This window comes from Hylobates moloch, unplaced genomic scaffold (genome assembly GCF_009828535.3).
Source record: "Hylobates moloch isolate HMO894 unplaced genomic scaffold, HMol_V3 SCAFFOLD_3, whole genome shotgun sequence".
Lineage (NCBI taxonomy): Eukaryota > Metazoa > Chordata > Mammalia > Primates > Hylobatidae > Hylobates > Hylobates moloch.
In genome coordinates this window covers 173,647,523-173,666,510 of record NW_026652278.1, presented here as the reverse complement: position 1 = coordinate 173,666,510, position 18,988 = coordinate 173,647,523, and the positions used below count along the sequence as shown (strand labels likewise).

General features: G+C 39.8%; 2 protein-coding genes across 13 annotated transcripts in view; one reads left to right on the top strand and one right to left on the bottom strand.

The window, feature by feature from the left end:
• The window catches only part of LRP2BP (LRP2 binding protein), a 29,581-nt gene extending 21,004 nt beyond the window's left edge, over positions 1-8,577 (top strand). For 4 of the 7 annotated variants that reach the window (XM_058436973.1, XM_032149030.3, XM_058436971.1 and 1 more), the window contains 6 exons: positions 1,096-1,209; positions 2,288-2,430; positions 2,509-2,614; positions 3,675-3,898; positions 5,946-6,120; positions 8,395-8,577. In XM_058436973.1, coding sequence (XP_058292956.1) covers positions 1,096-1,209; positions 2,288-2,430; positions 2,509-2,614; positions 3,675-3,898; positions 5,946-6,120; positions 8,395-8,460 — 828 coding nt within the window. In that variant the 3' untranslated portion in view covers positions 8,461-8,577. The remainder of the gene's footprint in view (positions 1-1,095; positions 1,210-2,287; positions 2,431-2,508; positions 2,615-3,674; positions 3,899-5,945; positions 6,121-8,394) is intronic. The other 3 variants (XM_058436974.1, XM_032149031.2, XM_058436972.1) reach the window with 2 other exon arrangements.
• Positions 8,578-11,628: 3,051 nt separating this feature from the next.
• Positions 11,629-18,988, bottom strand: part of SNX25 (sorting nexin 25) — a 184,683-nt gene continuing 177,323 nt past the window's right edge. For all 6 annotated transcript variants that reach the window (XM_058436946.1, XM_032754549.2, XM_032149029.3 and 3 more), the window contains 4 exons: positions 17,819-17,885; positions 13,514-13,695; positions 12,909-13,009; positions 11,629-12,210 (listed from right to left, as the gene is read on the bottom strand). In XM_058436946.1, coding sequence (XP_058292929.1) covers positions 12,130-12,210; positions 12,909-13,009; positions 13,514-13,695; positions 17,819-17,885 — 431 coding nt within the window. In that variant the 3' untranslated portion in view covers positions 11,629-12,129. The remainder of the gene's footprint in view (positions 12,211-12,908; positions 13,010-13,513; positions 13,696-17,818; positions 17,886-18,988) is intronic.

Below are 18,988 nucleotides of genomic sequence, written 5' to 3'. Positions count from 1 at the left end.
GTAGAGTTTCTTACTGTGTTATACTAGGGAAATTCTGTCCAATTACGTAGACTATGGCTGTGGCTTTAACAGTAGGATACAGTGCTGCCAGCTTGAGGAGCTACCTGACTTTTCTTCATAAAATCCACGTCATGAAAGCTGTTTATGGGAGTCATTTTAGTATAAAATCCATTTCACACGATAGATTAAAAATCAAATTTTTATATTTTTGTTCAAAATATTTAATAATGATATTATCAGGCCGGGCGCAGTGGCTCACGCCTGTAATCCTAGCACTTCGGGAGGCCGAGGCAGGTGGATCACCTGAGGACAGGAGTTATAGACTAGCCTGGCCAACATGGCTAAACCCCGTCTGTACTAAAAATACGAAAAAAAAAAAAAATAGCCAGGCGTGGTGGTGCATATGTGTAATCCCAGCTACTTGGGAGGCTGAGGCAGAGAATTGCTTGAACCCAGGGGGCAGAGGTTGCAGTGAGCTGAGATCGTGCCACTGCACTCCAGCCTGGGCGACAGAGCGAGACTCCCTCTCAAAAAAAAAAAAAAAAAATGCTTATATTATCAGATATCCTCATATTAATTGAAGCCCTGATTTTTATCTAGTACTTAGAGGTGGCTTTAGTTGTTCCCGGATAGCATGGGAGGAAATCGCCCTCATTCTTCACATCTTGTTGGGGGGGCCTGGGAAGTAGACTGAGGAAGGGCTATGCCAGCTGTCCCCCCAACTTCAGTAATGTAGTTTCGGTTTTTCATTGACTTCCCCGGGAAGACTTGAAAAGGGACCGACTGTCCTTCACCATTCGTTGACTATTTGGGCAGCTGTTCACCTATATCCCACCTTCTCTCTCACTTTTCGACGGCACCTTCATCTATCCTGGCAACAAATGTTTGCTGAGGGCTCATCGTGCACCTGTCACTCTGAGGATGGCAGAGCACCATGGCTGAGAGCGTGCTTCTTCAGCGTGGGGCATGGGTTCAGATATGGCTGCATTGTTAACTGTGTGTTTAACTTGGGCACAAACACTTGACCGCTTGGTGCCTTTGGGATTACTTTAAGATCATAATAAAAATAATTAAATATCTTCTGGGTGCTTCTAGGGATGGTTTGAAGAAGCATTAGAACAGTTTGAAGAAATCAAGGAGAAAGACCATCAAGCAACGTACCAGCTAGGAGTGATGTACTATGATGGGCTGGGGACCACTCTAGACGCTGTAAGTTAGTGTCTTGGTCACAGTGGTTAAGATTTCATTGTCAGTGGATTATTGGACATGATTAAAATTATTTATATTTTGAGACGGAGTCTTGCTCTGTTGCCCAGGCTGGAGTGCAGTGGTGCGACCTCGGCTCACTGCAAGCTCCGCTTCGCGGGTTCAAGTGATTCTCCGCCGCAGCCTTCCGAGTAGCTGGGATTACAGGCGCTGCCACCACGCCTGGCTAATTTTTGTTATTTTTAGTAGAGACAGGATTTCACCATGTTGGCCAGGCTCTACTAAAAATACAAAAGTTAGCCTGGTGTGGTGGTGCATGTGTGTATTCCCAGCTACCTGGGAGGCTGCAGTGAGCCAAGCTCATGCCACTGCAGTCCAGCTTGGGTGACAGAGCAAGACTCTGTCTCAAACAAACAAAAACCAAAATATATTTGATTGTCCAATATTATTTTCTTCTTTTGGGTGATGTTTGAAGGTTTGTGTCTGATGGATTTGTGGGTGGAGGGTGCAGTCTGTTCTTGCTAGTGGTTAGAATATCTTCTATGCTTTCCTTGTGACCACATAGCAGATGTCGTATTAGTGCATAAGATTTGTATATTAGATACAAACTATGAGCACACAGTAAAAGTATGCTTGAATGGAAGACAGTGTTTGTTAGGGGCTCACAAGTGTATCGTAAGAATTACAAATGTGAAAGTTGTTCCTGGCCATTCTTGCACTTCAGTCAGTTCTAAGAACTGTGCTGATTCAGGATAACGGTTATTAGATGGGAGGGAGGAGAGAAAAGAGGAAGCCCATACTGAGACTTAAATCAACTCAGGCAACCGTAAAAGGAAGGAAATTTCTTATATCCCAGAGCTCCTGGGAGTGCCTGAATAGGAGACGTACTTTTAGAGATTCTTTTCCTCCTTATCACTTGCCCTGCAGAATCCAGGACAATCGTACCCTTTGGGCACAGATTCATAGTATTATACATCATGTCAGACGGCAGACACTTCACAGCCTTATTGGGAGAAAGAAATTCAGTTTGGGTAAAACTAAAAACTAGGGTTTTTTTGTTCTTTTTTTTTTTCTGTCGAAGGAGAAAGGGGTGGACTATATGAAGAAAATTCTTGATTCTCCATGTCCCAAAGCAAGACACTTAAAATTTGCAGCTGCTTACAACCTCGGAAGAGCTTATTATGAAGGAAAAGGTGTTAAACGATCAAATGAGGAAGCTGAAAGGTAATCCCACCTGAGAACAAGATTAGGTTTGAATGAAATGCTGAAACCAAGAATAACAGGCCTCGCTTTCTCTCGTAGACTATGGCTTATCGCAGCAGACAGTGGAAATCCCAAAGCTAGTGTGAAGGCTCAAAGTATGCTCGGGCTGTATTACTCAACCAAGGAGCCCACGGAGTTAGAAAAGGTAATGGTCCCCTCTTTTTTAATGCTAGTGTTATATTTAGATTAATATTTGTTTCACTACTTTTTTTGAGAAAATGGTGGGGAATGTCGTTTTAAATATCTCTTATATTTCCTTAAAATGTAAAGAAAGCATACATTTTAGGATCCCAAAGCCCTTTTATTTATAAATGCCCCCTTCCCTACCTCTACCGAAGGCAACCATGAATGTGAGAGTATTTTGTATACTATACTATCAAAGCTAAAAGAAGAGAAACAGTCCTGAAATTACAGCCAAAGTCCTTCTAAGCATGAATAGATGAATATTACTGTTGACTTGAGAAATAATTGATACCAATAAGTAAAATATACCAAGAATTAGTTACAAATAAAATCCATCTAAGATTTTCACAGAAATATAATCTCTTTCATCAATGGTTGAAACAGTTTCCAAAAAATCCTATAAGGAGAAGGAAATGGGGGCTGAGTCCTACTTGTAAGAGAGGAGTTAATGGCAAATTTGCAAGAGGCACGTAACAACTAAGGCCATCTTTGGATAGATAAGCAGCCACCTGGAATTGTTTTAATGAATTCAAATTCACTGTAGTGGAGTATGAGGCAAATGTGCTTGAGCCTACATACAGCGTTTATCCTGGGTTGTCTTTGATCGCAGCAGCTGCCATCTCTAGAATCCACCGGGAGCTCAAACCCTCCCTTAGCATCAGCGGTCTCCCCTCCTCTGCTGTGCCTCACGCCTTTCAGACACTTAGTTCCTATTTGGCATCTTCCTGATCCTTACTCTGGAAGATCCCCAAATCCTGAAACCTAGGACAGCTGGTCCTCCTCTGCCATAAGCTGCCTGGACTGTGATCTCACCTGCACTGTGGACAGACAGCGGAGGAACTCGCCTCCACACAGTGTTAGGCATGTGTGCTAGTGTGAAATGCATCCAAAGGCCTACCGCTCTTTCCTAGAGATGATTAATAGTGCTATCTAGGAAACACAGACTTCTTTTCTGTCCAGTATTCCCTTATAATTTCATCTAGTGGATCACAAATACAATGATGAAACTGTGCTTTTCTTAGGCATTTTACTGGCATTCAGAAGCATGTGGCAATGGGAATCTGGAGTCCCAGGGTGCACTTGGTCTCATGTACTTGTATGGACAAGGCATCCGGCAGGATACGGAAGCTGCCCTGCAGTGCTTAAGAGAAGCAGCAGAACGCGGAAACGTCTATGCTCAAGGGAATCTCGTGGAGTATTACTATAAGATGAAATTTTTTACCAAGTGTGTTGCATTTTCCAAAAGGTGAATGTCTTTGTCTGTTTTGTGCTGCTGTAACAGAATATCACACACTAGGTAATTTATAAGAAACAGAAATTTATTACTCAGAGTTTCAGAGGCCAGGAGAGGGCTGCAACCTCCAGAGGGGAGGACCATCATGTCCTCAGGTGACAGCAGAAAGCTACAGGAAACCTCTTTTATAAAAAGGGCTTTAGTCCTGTTCATGAGGGAGGCACTCTCATGGCCTCATCGCCTCTTAAGGGCCCCCCACCTCTTGATACGATCACACTAGCAACATGGGATTTCCGAGAGAACTTATTATTCAAACCATAGCAGTAATATTTGAAGAAACTGGATGAAAGTATTGACAAGAATGCCTACTAGATGTTCTATGCCAAATCCTTCACAGAACTTCCTGCAATATTAGAAATGATAGCTATTGAGCACTTGAAATGTGTCTAATGCAACTTAGCACTAAACTTTTAAATTTTAATTAATGTAAATATTCATATGGCTAGTGGTTACCATACTGGATAGCACAATTCTATGCCATTAGCCTTCAGGATTTCAGTGCTACTAGCTGAAGCAAGTTTCTTAAGCAGCAATTGCCTTATCTGTGAGAAGAGCATGCCTTTACAGCAGGATTATAATCATGTACTTAACACAGCTTGGCATATCACATGTTTATTACATCTTCATTTCTTCCTGCACTCCTCGGTCATGCAGTTCTATAACTGCATAACTGAAATACAGCTTCATAACAACTGCAACATGAGAATATGGTTAAAAGACTGACACCATATCTAACAAAATACACAAAAACGTCTTTTCCCGGAGTCCGTAAGGCTCCATGTACTTCCCTACACGTATTTACCCACAGTGTATAAAAGCAGTGTGTCGGGAGACAGACCTGGGTGTACTCTAGAGTGGCCATCAGACTCTGCGTGTGCTGGGGTTTCCCAGTCACACCCTTCCCACAGCACCAGTTCTCCCCCGTCTCCAAGCCCTGGTGCAGGGCAGTGATCTACAAGAGAGGATGAAGGGAAGGAGGGGCTGCTTCTACTCCGCTTCCCCAGAGTCTCGGGCTCCAGGCAGCAGAACACTTGTAGGAGTGATTGCCAATGTCTCAAAGCACATGCCCATCTTAGTTAGAACTAAGGCTTTAAATCGTTCTTTAAAATCTTTGGCGCTTTCTATTATTTTCCACATTCCTACTCCCTATGACATTGTGGTTAACATGGACTTGACTGGATCGCATTCTCACACAATTGTACATATTTGTATCTGGGTATAAAGGATGACTTCTTTCCATTATCCTTTTTATTTATTTTTTTGGAGATGGAGTCTCGCTCTGTCCCCCAGGCTGGAGTGCAGTGGCGCAATCTCGGCTCACTGCAAGCTCCGCCTCCCAGGTTCAGGCCATTCTCCTGCCTCAGCCTCCCAAGTAGCTGGGACTACAGGCGCCCGCCACCATGCCCGGCTAATTTTTTTGTTATTTTTTTTTTTTTAGTAGAGACGGGGTTTCACCGTTGTTAGCCAGGATGGTCTCGATCTCCTGACCTCGTGATCCACCCACCTTGGCCTCCCAAAGTGCTGGGATTCCAGGCGTGAGCCACCGCGCCCGGCCGATTGTCTATTTTTAAAGAAGATGTGCTAGTGAAAGGGTTTTCTGGTCCTATGTGGCTAACGTCCAAATTGAAGGTTGATGTTTCCATACCTGATCCAAAGAAATAGAAAATGCTTTCTTCTCCATTCAGTTTAAATCCACAAAGTGACATTAAACTTCCAATAGTAATATTACAAGAAAAAAGAAACATACCTTTGTTTTCTAGTGGTTACTGAGCCTGCTGAGCATAATTACAGAGACGATGTAAAGTCACCACTCTGGTAAGCTCATCTTCTCCTGGTATAAGGTGCCTATATGGACCCTTCACCACACAGCAAACAACTTAGTTCTCAAAGCAGTAGAGAGAAATCACTGCAGGCACAAGGACAGTCTCTAGGCACATCGTTTTACAAACACTTACCATAACTGATGTCTTTTCCATTTCACAACTCTACATCCTCTCAGGATCGCTGACTACGATGAGGTTCACGACATCCCCATGATCGCCCAGGTCACAGACTGTCTCCCGGAGTTCATCAGCAGAGGCATGGCAATGGCAGCCTTCTACCATGCAAGGTGTCTGCAGCTTGGCTTGGGCATCACCAGGGATGAAACAACCGCTAAACACTATTATTCTAAAGTAAGCTTTAGAACAAAATATAAATTCACCCAAAGAGAAACTGCCAGGCTTTTAGCTGCAACTTGAATAGTTTTACGGATTAGTGTTTTTTCTACTCAATTACTGTGCAGATAACCTCTGTCTACAGAGAAGCTGTCAGACAGGCAGATTGTTTGCAGACAATTCTGTCAGAATCTTATTAGCATAATTTAGCTCAAATGATTAAAAGTCCTATTTTGATGCAAATTACTCTTTCATTCTGCTACTATCTGCAGCCTAAGGCCCAGCACCAAGACCTTAAAGCTGAACAGTTTATGTCTTTCATCTAGAACAAGTGTGAACCTCTATGTTCATTCTAGTACGGTAATGAAATAGAGTTTCAAGTTTTTTTGAGCATGACATCTACCCCGCTTAGGAGGGATATTCTTGAGTTTGAGGTAATCAGTTAAAATAAGCCTTTCATATTTTAATCCATGTGATCAATTTATTTAGATCCCAAATACGTTTCACATCTCAAATAAAGTAACTACTAAAAAGCAAGGGGTGTGGTAGTGGAGGGGGGTAAGGAAGATCATTATGAATACTAACTCTTAAGTTTAGATTTTTTTAAAAAAAGAAAAAACAAAAAGCTGTGCACATCTTAGGTCCATCACATCCATGAGTCAAAATTAGAATTACATCATAGCAGACTTGGTAGGGCAGTGTTTGTGGTACACAGATTGTTCAGCCTGAGTGGGGGAGGCTTCTGAGTCCCTTGGCTGACTCTGATATTACAGCAGTGGTTCCCAAGCTTCTCTGCATGTTAAAATCACCCGAGGATCTTTTACAAATTCCAAAGTTCAGGCCTTATTTCAGAAAATTTCAATCATGGTCTCTAGGAGACAGAAGCATATTTATTAAAGCTCCCTGTGGGATTCCAATGTCAGGTAAGTTTGGGAACCCTAAATTACTTTAAAATTAAAACTTCCAGAGCATCAAAGCCATATTAACACGTAAACATAGACACACAGCACACAGCCAAATCCAACTGATCTTTAAGATATTTACCTCTACACCATTCTTAGTATGAATAACAGTTGTCTAACTTTTTTCATTTAAATGCTCTCTGTACTGGCCAGGCACAGTGGCTCATGCCTGTAATCCCAGCACTTCAGGAGGCTGAGGCTGAGGCGGGCAGATCAGTTGAGGTCAGGAGTTTGAGACCAGCCTGGCCAACATGGTGAAACTGGGTCTCTACTAAAAATACTAAATAATCCTGTCTCTACTGAAAAATAAAATTAGCCAGGCATGGCAATGTGTGCCTGTAATCCCAGCTACTCGGGAGGCTGAGGCAGGAGAATTGCTTGAACCTGGGAGCAGAGGTTGCAGTGAGCCGAGATCACACCACTGCACTCCAGCCTGGGACTCCATCTCAAAAAAAAAAAAAAAAAAAAAAGCTCTCTGTATTACACCAATTTCCAAACCAAGCCAATTTCAGGTTCTATCCTATCCTTAATATCTTTAGAAAACTCTAGTTAAACACACCCAGCTAATTTTTGTATTTTTAGTAGAGACAGGGTTTCCACCGTGTTAGCCAGGAAGGTCTCGATCTCCTAACATCGTGATCCACCCGCCTCAGCCTCCCAAAGTGCTGGGATTACAGGTGTGAGCCACCGCACCCGGCCATAAGGGAGAGTTTTCTAACACAACAGTTCAGGAAACAAAGAAAAACACAAGTTTTCTCTAAAGGTGGTAACTTCCTGCTACTGGAAGCAACCAAGCAAATACCTAGTGACCAACTGTCGTGGGTACTGAAGGGACAATTACTGCATAGAGTGGGGTTTGGATGAGAGCTCTGTCTCCCAAATTGTTGACATTCTAGAAATTATGCACCTTGTCACTATTTAGACATAATAAAATTATTTTAGCTATATATTTAAAAATAAGATTATTACAGATGCTGTTATTCACATAATGAGATCATAACAACTTTGAGGCCAAATGTTAATGCTTTCCATTTTCCTTATTTTAATAATTCATAACATACAATGCTATCATTGGTGCTTAAGTTCCCTTTATTCTTGGCACTGATAAAATGTTATCTCTTTCAAATGATAATAACATGATTATTTTGAGTACTGATCTATTCTGCATAGGTTAAAGTAGGACATCAGAATAGAAAGTATCTTAACAAATTTTCTTGAAATTCACTGTACTTTACTATTCTTAAAAACAAATCAAAAAAGAAAAGAAAAAAAGAAGAGAGACCCAAACAATTCGAATGTATCTAAATATCTGACTCTTTTTGATTTTAAGGCTTGTCGTCTGAATCCTGCATTGGCAGATGAACTTCACTCCTTACTTATTCGTCAAAGAATTTAGACCACAATGTATTTCAACAAAGATCATCAATGCTAACACCTCACAATGTGTGTATTTTTACAGTAGCTATGTTTGGTTATGTTGCACATCACAAATTACACTATCCTGGGTATTTTACAGGTGACATGTTACTTCGTTCTTGAATTTGTACGCTGTTAAGTTTTGCAACTTGAAACCTAGACACAAGGTCAAATTGCTGGAAGAGTCCTCAGAGGTCCACCTCTTACCCTACAGACTGGCCGAGACCATATCAAGTATCCAAACCATTCTATACAGCAAGTATCGTTTTCCTTCCTTAAATACCGAGTCTCCAAAAAGACTTAGTTTAGCTTTAGTTTAGTAAGTTCAGAAGTAGAAATGATACAAACTTACTTAAAACCATCATTTGAAAGTTTAATTCTTTAAAATTTGTCTTAGTTTTGTGAATTTTGAATAATGTTTAAATTTCGTTTCAGTCATTTAAAATTTTTAAATGTAAATTCACAAAACTAAGTGTAAAAGACATTTAAAGAATGAAACAAGTATGTATAGCATTTCTACTTCTGAAGTTATTAAAGCTAAAACTGCACTAAGCCTTTTGAGACATCCTGTTCTTAAAAAGCTCATAAATAATTGGCTTATTACATATAAACTTCAAAAAAGTGGGTTATAAGACATTGCTTTAGAATCTTGCCCCTCCAAATCTTCCCTCAAAGATCTTAATTTAATGAGTAAAACAACTGCTATATACATATGCAGAATGTGTAATAAAACAAAAAGCAATTGCTATATGAAAATATTCAAAGAAAATTAAAGCAAATTGTTTCTTTATGCTTCAGCTCATTTTCTACATTTTTAAAACCCTGTGGTAAAAACCTCAATGAAATCATTTACAAGAACTACAATTAAATATTGTTAAAATTAGCAAAAGGCTTTCCTTATATAGATGACATCTATGAAGGCAAAAGGTGACAGTAAAAACAGTAAGATCCATATGCATAAGATTGTACAAGGCTATTCATTTGTGAAATAAATATACATATCAAAGACAGGTTTCAGAGATACCTTAACTATTGCTTTTTTTTATGAACATATTAAAGGATGTGGCTTTATTTTATAAATCACAACCATCCCGACAGTGGATTTAAACAAGATTTCTTTTTAGTAATGGGAAAATGCAATTAATATGGAGGTGATAGTCACTAAGAACTGTTGAATGGCAGAAAATTATTTGCTCTAGTTTTATGTTCTGGCTTGTCTGTATTGCTTGAACTTCATTTTGTCTTTGTGTAAGGGAAGAGATTTCAACAGACTCAGGTTCGAGATATCCTCAAATGCTCATGTATTTCTGTCTCAAATCTCTTAATACCATCCATGTAACATTCCTTCAACCACTTGAAGATCCAAATTCCCAACTGGTATTCTCTTCTCCACACTTAATCCAGTTCCTAAAGATTCTTTTTTTAAAAAATTTATTTATTTATTTATTTTGAGATGGAGTCTCCTGACCTAATCTTAGCTGGGCGCGGTGGCTCACGCCTGTAATCCCAGCACTTTGGGAGGCCAAGGTGGGTGGATCATGAGGTCAGGAGTTTGAGACCAGCCTGGCCAACATGGTGAAACCCCATCTCTACTAAAAATACAAAAATTAGCCGAGCGTGATGCCGGACGCCTGTAGTCCCAGCTACTCAGGAGGCTGAGACAGGAGAATTGCTTGAAACTGGGAGGCAGAGGTTACAGTGAGTTGAGATTGTGCAATTGCACTCCAGCCTGGGCGAAAAGAGTGAGACTCTGTCTCAAAAAAAAAAAAAAATCTTAAAATAGGAACATAATAAAAGATCGGCCCTAAGTAAAGAGCACTTTTTAAACTGCCATTAAAAGAGGGGTTTCAGAAATCATCAACTTTGACTTTGTGCCATACATGGTAACATGCTATGCTTAAATGTCTTCCGTAAATCCAATGCAGAATTTAAAATTTCAGTTTACTGTAGTTACCATAAAGGTGATGCTCTGGCACAAGTGAGCCCCTGCAAACTAGCACTGCTGAGGACAGTAGTAAACCCCTTGACCTGCGAGTGCGGTGAGTCTGTAAACTCAAGTGCACTGAGACTTCCAGATCATCACTCTTACACACACACACACACACACACACACACACTCCTCTAAGATTCCTTATAGCTGATATCTCATGGAAAAATGACAATTTATCATAAATAAATACAGAGACAAAATAATAGTGATCTTTCTCTTTCACAGTATAAACTTAACAGCTACAGTTTAAATGATAGCATAGAATTACGCCTAAAATGGACATTTCCAATAATTGTATTGTGATAAGTTCTTTGGGCTTGACAACTTCACACTGCCTCTCTTCCTTGAATGTATTTTATCTGGTCTTTTCTATATAGTCTTTTGAAGGGCAATTTTTATCAATAGCCAACTTTGGGTATTTTTTAAGTGTCAAATATCATCATGGTTTGAAAAAAGGATAAAAAAGCTATAACTAAAAAAATCTTAAGGATAACATTTGGTTTACTAATTTTTAATCATTTATCTTTCAGAACTTGTTTCTTATCAAGAAGTTGGCAGGTATGATATGTATATCATACGTATATAAACTGGCATAGGTTACATCCTGGGTCATTAGGGGAGTATCTTTCAGGGATTCAAATGGAATTTTTACCTTTTAATTGTTTGTTTTGTTTTCAATATTCTTGGGGATTAGACAGGGGAAGGTATTTTATTACTGCATAATAATAGATGGTGAAACCCAAGAAAATTAAGTACTTGTCCACGCCCCACTACCAATAACACAAAGTCTGTACTCTGGATCTCCCCTAATGCCCCTGTGGCCTAAAAGGCTTGATAATACAACCGAGCCCCTGAAGTAGCTGCCATCCTCTTTCCACTGCCCCATCCCGGCCCTGCCCATACTCCAAGGGTCAGCTCCCATCTGTCCTCCCTAATGCCTCACTTCAAGCACTAATTTGGCTGTTTCTGCTCACTAAAAATCGTGTATTTTACAGATTTATTTTGTCTCTGGAGAAGGCGGCAAACTTTTACTTCCCTGCAGAAGTAGTTAAGTGCACAGTGTTTTCTCTAAAAAGGCATTTGATAAATATTTGAACTGCCTGTAGAGCTTCAACCTCTTTGAGATATAAGTATCTTAAATATCATAGAGCGCTGTGATTCATTTTTATATTTTATTGCTTCGAATGCTCAAACTATGGGAAATCTTTGGTAAAAATAAAGACAATAAAATCTTCACAATAACTTTACACAAAGCATTGCCTAACAATGTTCTTCAATATACATGAAATAATATAAGAATCTTCACAGTCCTCAGTGAGGAAATTAACTGTACAATATTCATAGTTCATTTTAAAACAAAATATTTTCATAAATATTTAAAATACTTCCTAGGTTCTCACATATTAACATTTGTATTTCAATCGGTATGTTGATCTTTAAAGTATTCATATTAAATAAAAATCAATAGAAGTTTTTTTCTGTTGCCTACCACAGCATAAGTCCCGTCCTCCCTGATTCTACTAATTGCACATAAAACTAGAGGGAGGTAACTAAAATAAAAATCAGTATGGTTCTCAGTCAAGCCCTCTGTGGAAAAGAGGGAAATGCTTCATGTCTATTATTACACAGACATTTTTCTGGTGGTTTATTTGTGCAGTCTCAAACTTGGCCAGCTTTAAGTTGATCTAAATGAATTCTCAGCTCAGGACACAGTTCAATTAGCAGCAGTTCCATCAGCACCTGAACCAACAAAGACGGAAAAAAGTAGAAAAATGTTTTTCTCCAAGGGTTTATTCAAAATAAATATCTGCGTCTAAGAGAAAAGTCTAATTTTAGGTCTGAAATTATCTCAGTAAACAAGTAACTCTCAAACAGTATTTAATATTGGTAACTATAATCAGAGAGATGACTGGGAAACAGTTGGCTTTGCTGAAATAAGAAAACCAACCAGTTATGCGGCAATGTTATATCAAAAGTCAAGGGAGGATGGGCGAGGTGGCTCCTGCCTGTAATCCCAGCACTTTGGGAGGCTGAGGCAGACAGATCACCTGAGGTCAGGAGTTAGAGACCATCCCGGCCAACATGGTGAAACTCCATCTCTACTAAAAATACAAAAATTAGCTGGGCGTGGTGGTGCATGCCTGTAATCCCAGCTACTCGGGAGGCTGAGGCAGGAGAATCACTTGAACCCAGGAGGCAGAGGTTGCAGTAAGCTGAGATCGTGCCAGTGCACTCCAGCCTGGGGCACAAGAGCGAAACTCTGTCTCACACACACACACACACACACACACACACACACACACACACACACAGTCAAGGGAGATGACTAGTATGTGAGAATGAGAGTGCTGCAGCCACTGGGGTACATGTTTTTTCTAACCAAATGAAGAAACAGACAAAAATGAAGCAGAAAACCCCCTGGACTTTAATTTACTCACATATAACAGATGCTTGTTGGCTCTTGTTTCTTGCAGTGCATTGAATATTTTTATTATACCATGGCGGGCATTTTGCTGTCCAACAAGGCTCTGAAGCATATCTGAAAAATTAAATTTAGATTCTATGCTGCTATTGATAAAGTGCTCAATGCATAGCTTTGCAGTGAAAGGAATATAACATTATACACCTTCAGTCAATAAAGACATGGAGGCATGAGAAACATGAATGGTCAGTTCTCTCAAATGCTTCAGGAAAGAATTTCTCAACATGAGACACTTATACAAAATACAATTTTAATATTTTTCAACTACTAATTTTAATAATTAAAATGTTAATATTTTGCTAAAAATTAAGCTCTCAAAACACGATACTTTAGCAGGATTTCCAAAACACAAAGTTTATTATCTGTTCTAAAACATTTTTTAAGTTCTTAACATTCTCAGTATAACTTCTTAGCAAGTGACAAAAAATGCCTTAAAAGAGTATGATCCTTTTTTTTTCATTGTAAAGAATGTTTCCTGCAAGACATAAATGAAAATCACCTCAATGGGGTTCACATTCCCTCAGATCTCTATGCTTTTCAGGCTAATAGCCCAGGCCTCACCTGGAATGTTTTCAAGCAGCTTTTGCTGTGCTCTCTGTTTTGTTTCCTGACTTTGCTCTTTGCTTCTGATTGTGGTCAGTGGTGCCAACTCCCCATTTGGCCAAAAAGCATCCCGGAAAGTATTGATGTAGTAAACCGACATTTGCTCACTGAAAATCCAGCTGACTGTGTCCCGGATTTGTCTTTCAAGAGAAAAAGATTTCTTGGATGAGGTTTTTAAAAATTGGGTACTCTATTCTCAAAAGGCACTTATCAATGCAAAGGTTAAGATACAGCCTGATCTAAGTGTTTGATGAATAAACTAGGAATTGGATTTTTTAAACTCTGGCTCTGAAAGTTATACATATTTTTAATTGTTATTATTTTTTGAGATGGAGTCTTGCTTTGTCACACAGGCTGGAGTGCAGTGGTGCGATCTCGGCTCACTGGAACCTCTGCCTCCCAGGTTCAAGTGATTCTCCTGCCTCAGCTTCCCGAGCAGTTGGGACTACAGGCGCGTGCCACCATGCCTGGCTGATTTTTGTATTTTTAGTAGAGATGGGGTTTCGCCATGTTGGCCAGGCTGGTCTTGAACTCCTGACCTCAGGTGATCCACCCGCCTCGGCCTCCCAAGGTGCTGGGATTAGAGGCGTGAGCCACCGTGCCTGGCCTGTTTTTTTATTTTGGTAATACTGCATGACCAGTTATTCCTGGAGCTAATTTTGTCATTGGCACTAACTTCTCCAAATGTTGGCTGTGTTCAGTCTATAAAGACAAGAACTGAGAGATTGATTTGTCTGCAGACTGCAACATTTCCATGAAGTGGTATAAGGTGAAAACACAAATCCATTTAAAGACTGTTGGAAGTGGTCTGGAAAACCTTCCTATAGTCCTGCAGGAGGAGCAGGCTTTCCATAGCTGTCTTTTAGTGTTGCTATGGCAGAGAGTGCTGGGCAGGACACTCGGATCCAGATAGAGCACTTCACATGCCCATGAGGCAAGGAAAAAGATAGTCCCTTTCAAAGATACACTGCTATGTGGCCAATTTCAAAATTCCCCAAGAATGAAGACTGGGTGGCAGCCATTTGACTTGCAGAGTTATGTATTTTATTTGGTTACCCAGGTCTTCCACACAACCCCATTTTTGTTAGTCATTAGACAAATTCTATATATATATAGAATCTCGGCTCACTGCAACCTCTGCCTCCTGGCTTCAAGCAATTCTCCTGCCTCAGCCTCCCGAGGAGCTGGGACTACAGGTGTGTGCCACCATGCCCAGCTAATTTTTTGTATTTTTAGTAGAGACGGGGTTTCACTGTGTCAGGATCCGTCCACCTCTGCCTCCCAAAGTGCTGGGATTACAGGTGTGAGCCACTGCGCCCGGCCAGTCACTGGTCACATTCTAACCAGTTACAGGTCCTCTGCTGTCAAGAGACAACTACACACAGTTCAAAGAGCCCAAGAGTAGTTGTGAGGTTGGGAGGAGAAAAGCCTCTCCATCGAAAAGGGGAAAAGAATCATCTTAGACTATTTGTGCCAGAAAGACCTCAAATTTGAAACTCAATTCATGAATAATAATAATATATTAAAAAGCCTTTTAAGAATCTGACTTCCAACCAGAATTTTAAATGGACAATATAAGGTTTTCAGAAATAATATCTGAAGTAATGTTTCAAGTCCAGTACTTTGCACATAGTAGTTGATCACTATTGAATATACATCTAAACCCTACTGTGAGTCAAACTACACTGTTATCTCCATCTATAACTGCATATCTCCTACACTCTTCTCTCTATTTCTTGGAACTGTGCAATTCAAATCTAGACCATATAAAATAAGTTTATTGATTTAATGGAACTTGTGGTTTAAGAGAGAATCTGCTGACCTGCCTGCCTAGCTTCCTAAAATTTCAGTTTACAACTTGAGATTAGGAAGTGACTCTTAAAGGTCATCATCTAAGTTATTTTCTACCAATTTAGATCTGACTTTCTATCAGCCGAAACCTGTCTGATGCTTTTGAAGCAATTCTAGCATGTGAAACTGTAGTTACTACAAGGCAAGAGACACACTGTGCTGCTGCTTAATTTCGTGATGAGTCATCATCTGCTGAAGGCAAAAATAGCAAAGAAACATGTGCGCCATGATCGCTACTTGATAAAAAGCCCACTGAAATGAACAGCCTGGAAATCTCCTACATGTGCCTCTTCTCTGTCCCTGTGAAAATGACTGCCCCCTGTATGCACCACTCACAACCTGCAGCTGCTCATTTTATAATTAAGAGCCAACATCATAAACAGGAGCAAGGAAAGTATGCATGACTTGCTGAAACTGAAAAGGAAAATAAATTAGCAAGTCCTGAGAAAAAGAAGGCCACTTTGGGAATTTCTTTTAATTACAGATGCAGGCACCCACCATGCCCAGCTAATTTTTGTATTTTTAGTAGAGATGGGGTTTTGCCACGTTGGCCAGGCTGATCTCGAACTCCTGTCATCAAGTGATCCACCTGCTCCAGCCTCCCAAAGTGCTGGGATTACAGACGTGAGCCACCATGCCTGGCTGTTTTTTGGGAATTTCTTTATCTAAGGCTTGTCAATACAAAAGAGGTTTGTTTGCCTTAAACTAAAACAAAAAATTAAACAGGCCATTTTTTCTGAGTAAAACAAAAGCCTATGATACTTAGGTCAACTAAACGAGCCTCTGATGGGCAACTAAAACTTTTTTTTTTTTTGAGAAAGGGTCTTGCTCTTTCATTCCAGGCTGGAATGCAGTGACTCACGGCAGCCTTGACCTCCTGGACTCAAGCAGTCCTCCCGCCTGAGCCTCCTGAGGAGCTGGAATCACAGGCACACGTGTACTACCATAGTTGGCTAATTTTTTTTTTTTCTGTAGAGATGGGCACCATGTTGCCCAGGCTGGTCTTGAACTTCTGGGCTGAAGCAATCTGCCCGCCTTGGCCTTCCAAAGTGCTGGGATTATAGGCATGAGCCACTGTGCCCAGCCAACTAAAACTCTTTTTTTAAAATCTTAAGTAGAAGTAAACTTTTGTTTCTGACCACAAGGAAAATATATTCATTGGCAAATCAGTAAAAAAATAGCAAATGTTCTTTACAGTGTTTCCTATTAAAATTTATATGCTTTATATGGTAAAACTATCATATTAACCTTGTACAAATGTCTGACCACTAAATCTTTCACTTGGGAAAATCTGATAATTTCATCTTAAAACTTATTTTGTTATATAAAAAAGTGATTTTTTTTTAAATTTCTAGACGTTGACTCATATTCGTATTCTGCAGGAAATCATAATGTTTATCTTGTGAAGAATTCTGGGTATAGAGTTACCATATAAAAGATCTTGATAACAGTATTTCCAAATTCCAGGCACAGAGATGAAGCAGGCACCAGGCCAGGGGGCCAGGTTAGGTCAGCTAACGGGTCTGGTGACTTCAGACAAGCAGTTGATATCTTTGGTTCCACTTCTTCACCAACAAAATGAGGAGTGAGACTAATCTCTAAGACCCCCTTTCAGGCCTAAACCGATCTAAATACTTCTATTCACCTTCTATTGGCTACATGACTTTGCAGTTATGAGAAATTCCAATAATTTCTCAGAAACTAATAATAATTGACTATATTAATTGAGTTCTCGGTAACAAACCCAGGGCTTTCATAAATGAATGATCAAAATGTGGATCACTTTTTATAAGCAACATTAGAACACTCAGTGAAAGACTGGTATAAATATAAAATGCCTTTATGTATATGGATAATATAGTTTAGAAAAGACATATGGCTTATAGCAGTGCTAGATGACAGGGCCACACGCACACCCCAGTGGATATGCAGATATTAACTAACAAGAAGAGTTAGCACTTCAGTGCTACACAACTCTAAAAACCTTAATACATGGTCTGTATTTTCCTCTAAGTAAACACCTGCCATGTGATGCTCATCCTACTTTCCTTCTGGCTTAGAGTCTAAACCTTAAACTGATTCTCATTATTTGACATAAAAACATTCTACCCAAGATACTCAATGTTGTCATGATCAAAGGAGAGCTTTACAGAGCACAACCTCCTGACCCTCGCCAGTCAGAATGTGGAAGTAGCTCAAGCTTTTCTTATCTAACCTGCCATATGCATTCTGTGGGAGAAATTCTTTTAGAAATCTACTCTCCTATCCAATCTTAGAATCATATCAGAAGCGAAAAGTGAGAGAAAATAAAAGACTTTAAGTTAAATCACTGGCTGCTAGATCATAAGGTAATTTGACTGTCAAGGCAAAAGAGTAGGGCATGGATCCAAATATTAATTTCATACAACTCACTTGTTGATGGTTCTTCCAAAAGTGACCTGAACGAGGGCAATTAATGTTCTTCTCACCCATTTAAACACTAAAACAGAAACCAGAGGAAAACTTTTTATCACAGGGTATCACAATTTGGGATATCTTCATATCTGTACAAAGCATAAATCTTACCGCTTAAGATGATTTGAGTCCTGCCATCAAGTCAAGGCTATGACATCTGCAGAATTTGGGTTTAGGTTAGCAAACTTCCGCTGAGGAAAACTCTTCTGACTAGGCTTTCATTTTCTACTAAGCAACTGATGAGATGAAACCAGCATTTTTACAGTGTTTCAATGCCTCCCAACAGCTGAGCTCGCAAGTGGAAAGAGTACTTCATCTGTCCCTGGGCTATTGACAACATGTCTATTTTCCACCACCACACAGTGTAATTCCTATTTCAGATTTCTGTCTGGCTTGCTGAACCCAATTTTGAACACACTGCTGAATGAGGAACATCTGCAGTCAAATATTTTGAAATATTAACGAACGGACGGGTCTAACTGTTCCCATTTGAAGCAGCCTGCAGATCACTGTGTACTTCATATATACTACGCATTTGGGAGAGGATAAGTGAACGGTGAAGAGGCAGGACCCTCAATGAGAAATGAATTTGGCCGTCTCCAGTGCCACCCCCATAGCAGCAGGGCATAAGTCACCTTCTCTGAACCCCAATTTCCTCATCTGGAAAGGATGGTATTAACATGTGCCTTTCTTTGCTCTGAAGGTCTTTCCCCATGTGTGAGAAAGACTGTGTGAAGGGGTCAACAGATCTAAACTTTTATTATTAACATAGAGACACATTTTTATAGGCATAGAAACTGAACATAAACCAACAGAAGGCAAAGAAATGCTATGAGGATATTTTAGGTCCAAAAATTGGAACCTAAACCAAAATTTTCATGTATATATTCACTTCCATCTATTGAAGTGTTTGGCTACTGACATACAAGGAAATAGGAAATTCAGACTCGGTCATAATGGAGCCAAGAGTTCAAGGCTCTTGTACCCCCTAAGAAAAGCTAACAATGGCAAATTCACAGACGTCTCTGTACAAGGGCAATCACACAAATAGAAATCATAGAAAACACAGACTTGGCACTAGACTTTAATATATTCTAAAGCCATTTCTAATTTTTTTAATGGATCAAA